Raw genomic sequence first — 12,744 nt, forward strand, 5'->3', positions numbered from 1 at the left:
TCCACACGTCCTCACTCACCATCACAATACACCTGAGCCTTCACTCAGATGCTCCCATTTCACACCTGGGGAAACTGAGACTCAGGGGACCTAATGGTTTCTTCATGTACTCATTTAGAAAACCACTTATCAAGCTCCTCCTGTGCCCAATACTGTTCTTCATCTGATGGAGCCCCTGGGTGCAGTCCCTACCCTCCCTAGCTTACACCATCCTGGAGAAGTCAGACAATTAAAGATGAGCCACAAACACAAGAAAAAAGCAGTGCAGTAATGGAGATACCATAGGTGACGGGAGAGGTGACTCGGGGCTGTAGAGATTGGGAGGTGAACGAGATGCCATTTACATGGAAGCCTGGTTGTGTATTTAGAGGAAGAGTGAGGCTCCAGCAGGAGCATAAAGATGCAAAAGCCCTAAGGCAGGAACACGAAGGCAGGCAGTGTGACTAGAGACTGACCACCCAGGCCAGACCAGAAAGGCTGGTCTTGGGGGAACCTCTGGAAGGCTTTGAATAGGGGAGAGCCTAGGGAATGTTTTTAAAAAATCACTTTGGCTCCTAGGTGAAGGGATTGTGAGGGGTGGGGTGGAAGCAGAGAGGTCAGCTAGGAGCCATTTTAGGGGGTTAGAGAAGTCTAGTGTTGGCTGGGTTCGGTGGGTTCAGGATCTGCTTTGAGGCAGGGCTCCTGGTCCTTTCTAATGGATGGGCCGTGGAGCATGAGAAAAAGAGGAATCAGGACTGAGTTCCTGAATGTCTAGCTTACTTAATTGGATGCATGTGGAGCTTAAACTCACTGAGACAGAGAAGGCTGGAGAGAAACCCCAGGTCCGTGTGTTGGCTATGTCTTGCCTGAGATAGATATATTTCCCCAAAAGAGTGCTGGCAAGAATGTGGGAAACTGAAACTCTGAGACATTGTTGTTGGCAGGACCATAAAATGGTGCAGTCGCCTTGAAAAAAATCTGGCAGTTCCTCAAAATATTAAACAGTTACCATATGGCCTAGTATTTCCATGCCTTGGTTTAGACCTGAAATAATTAAAAACATACATTCACACAAAGACTTGTGGATGTTCACCGTAGCATTACTCACAATAGCCAAACACTGTAAATACCTTAATGTCCATCAACTAACGAATGGTCAACCCAACATGGTCCGACCATACGATGGAATATTATTTGGCCACAAAAAGGAATGAACCCAGATGAACCTTAAAAACACAATGCTGAGTGAAAGAAGCCAGACACCAAAGACCACATGTTGTATGATTTCATTTACATGAAACGTCTAGAACGGTCAAATCCAGAGACAGCAAGCCAGTTAGTGGCTGCCAGGGGCTGGGGGAGAGACTCCTAATGGTATGAAATTTTCTTTTGGGTGACTGAAAATGTTCTGGAACCAGATAGAGGTGACCGGTTGCCCAACTTTGAACACTAAATGCCACTAGATTGTACAACTTCCAAGGGCTGATATTATGGTATGTGAGTGACACCTCAATTAAAAACAAATCAGTAGGGACGCCTGGTTGGCTCAGTGGTGTGATCCTGGGATCAAGTCCCGCATTGGGCTCACCATGGGAACCTGCTTCTCCCTCTGCTTATGTTTCTGCCTCTCTGTATCTCTCATGAAGAAATAAATAAAATCTTAAAAAAAAAAAAAAGAACCACACAGATCAGTAGGAGTTGGCCAGGCATGCAGTGTGGGAACAATGGTTCATGCATAAGAGATAGCAGGAGGAAAGGCATGGAAGCCAGACACAGGCTGGAAATGACCAATTGTGGTGGAAGGAGAAGAGCCCCAGGGTGGTGGTGCCAGCCAGGGAGCCTGGGCTCTTCCCCAGGGTGAGGGAGGCCCTTGAAAGGTTTGAGGCAAGGTCGCAGCCTGCAGCCACCTCTCCTTAGAGAGGCTCTCCCTCTTCCACATGCCCTCTAGGCTTCTCCCTCCTCGTCCCTCACACACCACTCACCCAACCCCTGCTACTCCTGGCCCACGTGCTGATGCCAGGCTGGGGTTTTCTCTTCCCACATCACAGGGACAGACATCCCCTCTGTACACATCTGTCCAGGAGCCCTCTGTAAAGGAGAGGCTTGGGGCGGAGTGCCTTCTGATCCTGGCTCTCCTCCAGACTTAACAAGTCTTGCTCCCTGGGGGCAAGTCACAGAACTTCTCATTACACACACACACACACACACACACACACAACCAAAAAACAAAGCTCTTGGGGCGCCTGGGTGGTGCAGCTGGTACAACCATCTGACCCTTGGTCATGATCTCAGGGTCCTGGGACGAAGCCCCACATCAAGCTCCACACTCAGCATGGAGTCTGCTTGAAATTCTCTCGCTCTCTCTCCCTCTCCCTCTGCCCCTCCCGCTCCTGCTGTCTCTAAAATAAATAAAATCTTTAAAAAGTAGATGATATTTCAAGCCATCTAAAGGCATGGGTTTTTTTTTTTTAAGATTTTATTTATTTATGCATGAGAGACATAGAGAGAGAGAGGCAGAGACACAGGCAGAGGGAGAAGCAAGCTCCATGCAGGGAGCCCGACATGGGACTCGATCCTGGTCTCCAGGATCCCACCCCAGGCTGAAGGCGGCGCTAAACTGCTGAGCCACCAGGGCTGCCCTAAAGGCATGGATCTTAAAGGCATCTTGCTAAGTGAAAGAAGCTGGTTTGAAAAGGCTGTACATTGTGGGATTTTAGGCGTGTGACCTGGAAAAAGCAAGACTATGGGGACCGTAAAAGATCCATGGTTGCCAGGGGTTGGGATAGGAGGGATGAAAAGATGAAGCATAGGGGATTTTTAGGGCAGAGAAACTGTGATACCATCACAGGGGACACATGTCAACACGCACAGAATGTACAACGCAGAGTGAATGTGAATGGAAACTGTGAACTGTAAATAATGATAAAGCATGAACACAGACTCATCAATCACAACAAATGCAGTGTAGTAAGGCAAGATGTAAACAGTAAGAGAAACAGCAGTGCAGGGTGAGAGAGTATATGGGAAGTCTGCACTTTCCACTCGTTTTTTTTTATAGACCTGTAATTGCTGTAGTAAATAAAGTTTGTTGTTATTTAATTAAAAAGACAAACACAGAGCCTGTTGCTGGGAGTCACCAGGATTATTTTCCTGCCAGCTCAGAGGGAGTTTCTGACCCTGCTGAGAGTCCCCGGCTTTGGAACAAGAAAGGTCCCTCTGGCCTGCTTTCTTGCCAGGAGCCGCTGGCGTTAACTTCATGCCTCCTCTCATGCCTCCGTTCTCTTATCTGTACAATGGGGACCATGGTGGTTGTGAGGTCTGGTGGGATGTTACTTTATCAGCATACCAAGGGCGCTCCATCCCGGCGGCAGCAGGTCCTTCTCCTGCCTCCCTCACCTTGGGGACCACGGGCATCCAAGGACCAGCCCCACCCATGGATGAACCAGGGCCATCCCAATGAACCAGGTTTATCCATGGATGAACCATCCCAACCAGGGCCTCGTCCATCCCCTGCCCCCACCCCATCCATCCCCAGGGCTGCCCCCTCAGTGTCTCCTCCCAGAAAATGCCCAATCATCACAAACCTTTGCTCCTCTGTCCCCTGAAGTGGAGACAAGATGAGACAGATGTTGTAATACTGGAGGAGGAACAGCAGAAGTGGGGATTAAGTATATAAACTCTGGAGTTGCATGTCCCGGCTGGAAGGTCCTTTTCAGCCCTCACCGAGAGCTATGGCCACCCTGGGGCACCTTTCAGAACCCACAGCAGATCAGTCCCTCCCCTGGGACTGAGCCCCCAGAGGCTGCAGGGAGGCAGCAAGGACCCTAACTGCTAATGGGCAGGCAACCTGTGCTCCAGCCCCAGAGGCCTTGCAGCTCCAGGCCACAGAGGGCAGTGAGAAAAGGTCACGTCTTGCTCTTGTCACATGATCACGAGTTCTCTGGCAAAAAGTCCTGCCTTCTGAAACTCAGAAAGGGTTTTGTGCCATGTGGAGACAGACAGTAAATAACCAGGATTCAGGCATGGGACACACTACAGCTTTATTTCTTGAATTCAACTAGGAAACAAAACCTTGGTGCGTGTAAAGGCCCCCGTGCGACAGCCCTGGCCTCAGTGTTTGAGGGGCTGGATGCCGCTGCAGCAGGAGGGAGGGACGGACAGTCTGGGCGGCCAGTCCTAACAACAGGAGTCCAGGATGTGCCACCAGCAAGGCCGATGGGGAGGTCTGAGCCATCCTGGCTGGTTGTCCAGGAGGTCACCACCAACACAGTGTCTGAACTGTCACCAACAGGCCAGTGTGGCTATTCAACGGGCTGGGACCCCCCAGGGCCCAGAAGTCCATCTCGGACACCACCCCCTAAGCAGAAGACCTCCCCCTACACCACTGCCACTCCTATGGGTCCCACCAGCAGCCATGCCAGATGGGGACACCCAAGAGGCCTCTGCCAGGGTGAGCGTCTAAAAGGTGAGCCGAACAGCCACCGAATCCAGTCTTCAAGGCTCCTATAGCCAGGGCTCCATGAGGCGCCTAAAAGGAGACATCTGGGCAGGGGCAATGTCCAAGTGGTAACAGTCGATTCTGGAAGCTTCTGGGCTTCAGGAAGGGCAGACAGGGTGTGGGAGACCCACCAAAGATGGTTAAGTGCAAAAGGCAACTGGCTCAGCCTGGGAGATTTTGGCTGGCGGGGAGGTCTCTTGATGATGCCCTCTTACACCCAGGTGGGCGGGGCAGACCACCCAAGGCTCCTCCTTCAGGAGGGAGGATGGAGGGTCACCGGAGCTCCTACGGGGCTATGATGCCTGGAGCCCAGCAGCCTGGGGAGGTCTGGACTGAGGCTCCTTAAGGCACAACAGAGAGAGAGGTCAGGAGGCTCCACTCTGGGTCCATGACCCAGCAAGGATGACCCACCGAGGCCCCATGGGCAACTGGCCCTGCACACCTGCAAATCCCAGGAGAGAGCAGCAGAGGAGAAAGACAGAAGAGGTGAGGGCAGATGGGGCCCAGGGGAGGCTGAGAAGCAGGGAGGAGAGACACACACACAAACTCAGGAGCTGGAATTCAGGCAGGAGAGAGCCCAAAGGAAGAAAGAGGAGCACGAAAGGTACAGAGCCATAGGCTCCTGCTGGGGTCCAGTTGTCTGGCACCAGGAAGCCCCACCTGGTGCATCTGGGCCAGCCCCTCCCCGGGCAGGGCTGTCTGGCTCAAGCCTGGCTTACTGGCAGGGCCTGGCTGGGAGTCTCTAGCAGGTAGAAGAGTGGTGTCAGAGGGCAAAGGCACCCGAGCAGATGCGGGTGTAGACACTCTGGTCCAGGGGCAGGTAGTGGCCCTGCTTCAGGTCCAGGAAGAAGAGCCGGTCCGAGGTCTGGCGTGGGTCAAAACCCTCATGCTGTAGTCGAGTCTTCTGGATCTTGAAGGTGCCTGTTGGGGCAGGGATGGTGGTACTCAGCAGGGGGAGTTTCTAGGAACCCCAAACTCACCATCCTGTCCTCCACCTCCAGGCTTTGGCAGAGGCCATGCCCTTGGCTGGAAACATTCTTCCCCATTGTGCCTGCCTGATTCTCCCTTGTCCTTCAGATCCTGACGTCATGCCTCCTCCTCCAGGGAGCCCTCCCTGACCATTACCCCATCACAGACCCATACGCTATGTACTCCCTGCCTGGGCACGTGTCCACTGCCCACAAGACCACGGCAGGGCTGAGTCTGTCACATCGTAGGTCAAGGATCAGCAGCTTGTAGCTAAGGGCCAAATTTGGCCCATCATCTGTTTTATAAACAAGTTTTATTGGCACGAAGCTACACTCACTTGTTTACACACCATCTATGGCAGCTTTTGCACAACAGAGGCAGAGGTAAGTTGTTGGGACAGAGACAGCATGGCCCAAAAAACTGAAAATATTTACTATCTGGTCCTTTAAGAAACAGTTTGCAGGACGCCTGGGTGGCTCAGTGGTTGAGCATCTGCCTTTGGTTCAGGGCATGATCCCGGGGTTCTGGGATCAAGTCCTGCATCGGGTGCCCCGCAGGGAGCCTGCTTCTCCCTCTGCCTGTGTCTCTGCCTCTCTCTGTGTGTCTCTCATGAATAAATAACTAAAATCTTAAAAAAAAAAAAGAAAGAAACACTTTGCATTCCTTGCAGTGGACAATTAAAGAAACCCTTCATGTAAGATAAGGCTAAAGGGAAGGGGGAGTAGGAAAAAACCAAGGCAGGACACCTGTGTGCTTTAGAATTAGGAAGGTTTCTCATTTTAAAGAAAACTTCAAAAGCACAAACCATAAGATTTTTTTCTTTAAAGGGTAACTTTGTATCAAAATTAAGGACTTGGGGATCCTTGGGTGGCTCAGCGGTTTAGTGCCTGCCATTGGCTCACCGCGTGATCCAGGGGTCCCGGGATCAAGTCCCACATCGGGCTCCCTGCATGGAGCCTGCTTCTCCCTCTGCTTGTGTCTCTGCCTCTCTCTCTCTCTCTCTCTCTGTGTGTGTGTGTGTGTGTGTGTCTCTCATGAATAAATAAATAAATAAATAAAATCTTTAAAAAAAATTAGGACTTCTTTTCAAAAAAGAAGATTAACAGACTCCCAAAGACCCATAAACAAGATTAACAGACTCCCAAAGAGAAGATTCCTGATGTCTGAAATCGCTAAGGAATTAACATCAGAAATATTGGGAGAAACTCTCATAAATCAAAAAGGAAAAGAGAACAAGGCTATATAAAGATGGGCAAAAGACACAGACAGGTGATTTACAGGAGCGGGAACCTCACAGGTAGCAGATGATTGGCTCAAATTTCCTAGTCATCAGAAAAAGGCAGGAAATGGAAGAAATGCACCAAACACTGCAGAACACCTAGTGGGGCTGGGATGGAGGAATGGGAATACATAATGATGCAAATAAAAAAGGGCCCTGGACGAGCTGGCCACGAGCCACTGTAATCAGACTTGGCACCGGGGCCTGAACTGGGATAAATAAGCAGATAGTTGCTGAACCGACAGACAGATGGACGGACAGAGAGGCGGGAGGCCACACCTGTGGTGTCCACTTGGGGCAGGAGGCGGAGGAAGATGGGCCGGGCATAGGGTGCGAGCACCTTCTGCAGCTCTTGGTACAGCGCATTGGGGCTCAGCTGGCCGTGGGGGTCCGCGATGGCCGCCATGCCTGCTTTGCCCTCCACTCCTAGGGACAGAGGTTTGGCTGAGAACACCCCACCTGTTGTCCCACCACAGGACTGGATACACCCTCAAACAGAGGCTCCTGGCCTCTGATCTCCAGTCCCTTCCATCTGAAATAACATTTGCTAAAGCAGTAACCATTTTATTGAGTGCCTGCTGCACTCTCCGCAACCCTGAGACAGTTGCTTTCATGATCCCATTTTCTGGATAAAGAAACTGAGGTTGATTATCATGCATGAGGGGTGATTCCAGATCCAGTGCTCCCATTCAGGCTGCCATGTGCAGTTACCCAGGTTGAGCACTGTGCAAGGGCACCTGTACCTCCAAGCTTGTGCAGGTTGAGCTCCTCTGGGGCTGCCATACCCTAGGACCACCCATCCCCACAACCCCAGCTTGCCTGGCACAGCCACCCCATACACAGCCACGTCTGTCTGGCCCAGCAGGCGGCTCAGCACGCCCTCCACCTCTGTAGTGGAGACATTTTCCCCACGCCAGCGGAAGGTGTCCCCGCTGCGGTCCCTGAAGTACATGTAGCCCAGCTCATCCATCACCAGCACGTCACCTGGCAGAGGGGAGAAGGTAGGATGAGATGGTGGCCCACCATCCCCACAGCCAGCCCTCCCAGGGTCTTCGCACCTGAGATGTAGGCACTGTCGCCCTTGCGGAAGACACTGTGAGCAATCTTCTTGCTGGTGGCACTCTCGCTGATGTAGCCATCGAAACGACGCAGTGGGTCCTGCTGGTTGATCTGGCCCACAAGGAGGCCGGGCTCCCCTGAGGAGGAGGCCAGCCTCAGGCTGCGCTGGGTGGGCAGGGGGTGGGGGCCCCAGTTCCCCAGGGGACTGGGCAGGGCCTGGCTCACCAGCCTGGCACGGGATACAGAGGCCCTGGGCATCCCGGAGTAGTTCCATGGTGTCCTCATTGACCTTCACTAGCTGGATGGGGTACACGTGGGGCAAGATACGGCTGTTAAAGCCACAGGAGCCAACCTGGGATGGAGTAAGCTGAGTCGTTGAGGAGCCCCAGGGTGGCACAGTGTCCTCCCCACTGACACCTTGCCTCTCCTGCCCCAGGGCCTGAAATGAGCACCTGCATGTTTCCTGAACTCTGTGACCTCGGGTGATCCGAAAAAGAGGGTATTAAGGGCCGTGCCTCCTTCCCAGGACCCACGCCCCCTCCTTCCACCTTCCCAGCCCCCTTCGAAATCATACAAGGAAATCTGCTGACTGGTCACCACTTCCTCGTCCATAAATCCCTCTATGCTGGCAGGAAGTAAACGCCTAGAGTGACCCTGGAGCCTGCTACCTGCTGCATGTCACCTTGTCTGGCTCAGTCCTATACGTAGAAAGGTCTGTCTCATGGAGTTTGTGCTGCTGTATGCTGTTGGGTATGTTTGTTACAGCAATTTCTGTGGCCGGCCAGAGTATCTTCTGGGGCTGTCTGTTCAACAGATTTGCACGGGGCAGTGCCTTGTTCTCAGGTACTGGGGCCCCAAAACTGAGACAGAGACAAAAGAATCACTGCCCCCAGGCACTTGCTTTATTACTATTCTCCTGATCTGTGCCTGATTTGGTAAGACTTGATAAGAGAGTAGCATCCTAGGGCACCTGGGTGACTCAGTGGTTGAGGGTCTGCCTGTGGCTAGCGGTGTGGTCCCAGGGTCCTGGGATCGAGTCCCACATTGGGCTCCCCTGCGGGGAGCCTGCTTTTCCCTCTGCCTATGTCTCTGCCTCTCTGTGTGTGTCTCTCATGAATAAATAAGTAAAATCTTTAAAAAGAGAGAAAGGGAGAGAGAAGGGTCCTACTCAGGCGAACGGAGACAGTGATTACTAATCATAAAAGCATCTGCAGGCAGCCTGCTACCTGGGGGTGCTGTGCTGTGCTCATGATCTGTTGGGTGATTCAGACAAACCCAATGAGCTGTCATCCTCGTTTACAGAGGACAAAACCGAAGCCCAAGGAGTCCGAGTGACTCACCCAGCAGGAGGGGGTGAGCACCCCAACCCTGGCCCTGGATGCCCCAGAGCCCTGCTCTCCCCTGCCACCTCCGCGGGTGGGAACTGAGGCTGAGAAAGGCCGAGGCCCTCGCCCACGGTACACAGCAGCGCCGGGGACTCGGCCTCCCCCCCCCCCCCCCCCCCCCGTGGAAGGCAGGGCCGGGGAGGCGGAGGTCCAGCGCTCGGGGCCCCCTGCGCCCGCGCCGCGCCCACCTTGCCGTCCATGTTGGCGATGCTGCAGTTGCACTCGGTGGCCCCGTAGAACTCGCCGATCTGGCGCACGCCGAAGCGCTCGGTGAACTCCTCCCAGATGGCGGGCCGCAGCCCGTTGCCCACCGCCAGGCGCACGCGGTGCCGCCCCTCGGCCTCGCGCACCGGCTGCTTCAGCAGGTAGCGGCAGATCTCCCCGATGTACTGGACCACCTGGCGGAGAGGCGGGGAAGCGAGCGGTGGGCGGCCCGAGGGGCCCGAGGGGCGTCGCCCCCCAGCCCCGGCGCTCCAGGAACAGATCGGCCTTAGGGGGGCCGCTAGGAGAGCCTCGGTTAGGCCTCCCCCTTGCTGCATCCTCGCTAGGGGCCGGGCGAGGGGATGCCCTCAGCGTCCCCCGCGCCCCCTCTGCGGCCCTCTCGGTCCCCCCAACCCCTCGCCGCTTCAGGGACCCCCGCGTGCGCCGCAGGCAGTGCAGGCAGGCGGCCGGCACCGCTGACACCCCACAGGGCAGCCCTCAATCCAGGGCCGGTGGGCGCTGCCCCCCAGAGCCGCGGCTCGCTCGGGGAGCGTCTCCACGCTGCCTCCCGGAGCCCCAGGTGCCCGCAGGGTCACCTGCTCCTCGGGGCCCCTCTGCTGAGCTCCTTCCCTGACTCCAGGTGCCTTCCAGTCCTCATCTCTGGGTTGACTTCGGAATGATTACACAACCCCCCAACCTCATTTTACTGAGAGTCACGAACTGTTAAGTGACTGGACCAAACCTGATAAGTGGCGGAGGTTGATTTGACTCTGGGCAGCCTGGCTCCCATGAATGAAACAGTTACATGCTCGGGATTAACTGCTAAATTGAGCATCACGGCTTCAAAGTGCTAGCAGCTTCCCTTCACACACAGGATAAAGTCCAAATTTCTGCCAGTGGCTAATTCCCTCTGGCTCCACCGCCCTCACTGCCTCCTCAGGGCCTTTGCACATGCTGTGCCCTCTGCCTGGAGGGTTCTTCTCCCAGATGGAGATGGGCCTTCCACTTTTGGGTCAAAGATCCACTGCCACAGAGAGGCATTCCCTGGACAGTGCTTGCTAAATCTCTGATGAATAAACAATTGTGCTAAGTATTCTGTTCGCCAAGCACAGAGCTCACCCATTTAATTCTCCCTACACTCCACGTTGGACATGAAGGCACTGAGATTCACAGAGGGAAAGAGCCTGCCAAGATCATCAGCTGCTGACCAGGAGGCAAGCCCAGGGTGGGACAAGATGGTGCTCACTCTGTCAGTTGGCCCCTAAGTTCAGGTCTGTGCTTTGCCTGTGGCCCAGCCCACCCCATCTCCAGGGGAAGGTAGGACATGCCCAGCCAATCACCCCAGTCCATCACCAGCTACTAATTGGTTCAAGGAAGACCACCTGATCAGAGTTAGGCCAATGAGAATCAGCCCCGGGACTTCTGATAAATTGGGAGGAGGAGAGAGGCTCTTTTTCTCCTGAAGCTGCTTGGAACCTTCCCGGAGAAGCAGGGCTGGGAAGGAAGCTGCGCACTGAGGAAGGAGAAACACAATAAATGGAGAGAGAGGGGACCCCTGGATGGCTCAGAGGTTTAGCACCTGCCTTCGGTCCAGGGCATGATCCTGGAGTCCCAGGATTGAGTCCCGCATGGGGCTCCCTTCATGGAGCCTGCTTCTCCCTCTGCCTGTATCTCTGCCTCTCTCTCTCTCTCTCTCTGCATCTCTCATGAATAAATAAAATCTTTAAAAAAAAAGAAAGAAAAAAGAAATGGAGAGAGACAGAGGCCCTCCTGGATCAGGCTGTGCCTGAAGCCATCCCCATATGGCCTCCTCAGGTCCATGAGCTAATAAATCCCCTTCTTCAGGAAGCCAGGGTTTAGGTTAGGGTTTTGGCTCCTGTCAAATGACACGAAGTCCTGCCCAAGTGCCCTTGAAACCATCACAAGGTAGTCCCAGCCATGCCCTGAGCAGCTCTCAGCTGTCTTGTCCAGGCCAGGGGAGGAACAAGCCAGCCACGATTGAGGGGACAATGAGCTGAGGGGACAATGACCCCCTCCTCATGGCTCTGAGGCTGTGTCCATGCACTTAGAGCAAACAATTGATCTTCACCTCTGGCCTAGACCCTCAGACAGAACCGAGGGGCTGAAGGGAAGGCAACTCGGGTCAGTTCAGAGAGGCAGACACCAGATGCCCTATGCCAAGACCTCCAGACCACAGGGTGGCAACAGGATAGAAAATGTAAGTGGGGGGCACCTGGCTGGCTCAGTCCGTTAAGCATCTGCCTTTGGCTCAGGTCATGATCCCAGGGTCCTGGGATTGAGCCCCACATCAGGCTCCCTGCTCAGTGGGGAGTCTGCTTCTCCCTCTGGCTCTCCCCATTGCTTGTGCACCCATGTGCTCGCTCACTCTCTCTCTTGCAAATAAATAAAATCTTTCCTTTAAAAAAAAAAAGGGAGGTGGGAGTGGGGTAAATGGATGATGGACATTAAGGAGGGCACGTGATATAATGAGCACTGGGTGTGACTGATAAATCACTGAACTCTACCTCTGAAACGAATCAAACACTATATGTTAATTAACTGAATTTAAAATTTTTAAAAAGATTGGATGAATAAAAAAAAAACTGGGAGCAGGTCATCATCCAGGGACCCTACTACAACTCCCATGTCAGGTGACCTTGTACACCAAGTACCACACCCTGGTGGGTATGGAAAGATAAAGACGCCACTTACTCAGTCCCCCAGGGATGGGGAGGGGTCCAGTCACCTGTTTCCTGCCTGTCTGTTGCTATGTAGCTAAGAAAGCGGGTTCTAAACAGCCGCTGTTGCCTCCCTTGTGGTTTGGGTCTGTGGCCATCACTCCCGATATAGCAGCAGCCATGCAGTTCCCCCATCCAACAGTCAGGGGATGGGATTTCTGAACCCAAATGCATGCGCTTGTTTTATCGACATCCTTGTTTAACTTTGACCTTTGAGGATTCTGTCCTCTATTCCTTAAAGAGCCCCTCAGTGTCTACTGGGTACCTTCGCTTGACACAGAAACTCCCCTTCCTAGAAACAGAACAGGGGGCACCTGGGTGGCTCAGTTGGTTAAGTGTCTGCCTTCCGTGCAGGTTGTGATCTTGGAGTCCTGGGATGGAGCCCCACATCAGGCTCCCTGTTCAGAGGGGAGCTTGCTTCTCCCTCTCCCCTGCTCATGCTCTATCTCTCTCTCTCAAATAAATAAAATCTGAAAGAAAGAGAAAGGAAGAAAAAGAGAGAAGAAAGAAGGAAGGAAGGAAGGAAGGAAGGAAGGAAGGAAGGAAGGAAAGAAAGAAAGAAAGAAAGAAAGAAAGAAAGAAAGAAAGAAAGAAAGAAAGAAAGAAAGAAAGAGAGAAAGAAAGAAAGAGAAAGAA

General features: G+C 53.4%; 1 protein-coding gene across 3 annotated transcripts in view; it reads right to left on the minus strand.

The window, feature by feature from the left end:
• Positions 1-4,002: 4,002 nt before the first annotated feature.
• Positions 4,003-12,744, minus strand: part of SLC27A1 (solute carrier family 27 member 1) — a 31,899-nt gene continuing 23,157 nt past the window's right edge. For 2 of the 3 annotated variants that reach the window (XM_077859459.1, XM_077859460.1), the window contains exons 8-13: positions 9,358-9,567; positions 8,010-8,136; positions 7,784-7,921; positions 7,545-7,709; positions 7,005-7,151; positions 4,003-5,398 (exon numbers count right to left, since the gene is read on the minus strand). In XM_077859459.1, the coding sequence (XP_077715585.1) occupies positions 5,241-5,398; positions 7,005-7,151; positions 7,545-7,709; positions 7,784-7,921; positions 8,010-8,136; positions 9,358-9,567 (945 nt within the window). In that variant the 3' untranslated portion in view covers positions 4,003-5,240. The remainder of the gene's footprint in view (positions 5,399-7,004; positions 7,152-7,544; positions 7,710-7,783; positions 7,922-8,009; positions 8,137-9,357; positions 9,568-12,744) is intronic. The other variant, XM_077859461.1, reaches the window with a different exon arrangement.

The sequence above is a fragment of the Canis aureus genome, chromosome 19, assembly GCF_053574225.1.
Source record: "Canis aureus isolate CA01 chromosome 19, VMU_Caureus_v.1.0, whole genome shotgun sequence".
NCBI lineage: Eukaryota > Metazoa > Chordata > Mammalia > Carnivora > Canidae > Canis > Canis aureus.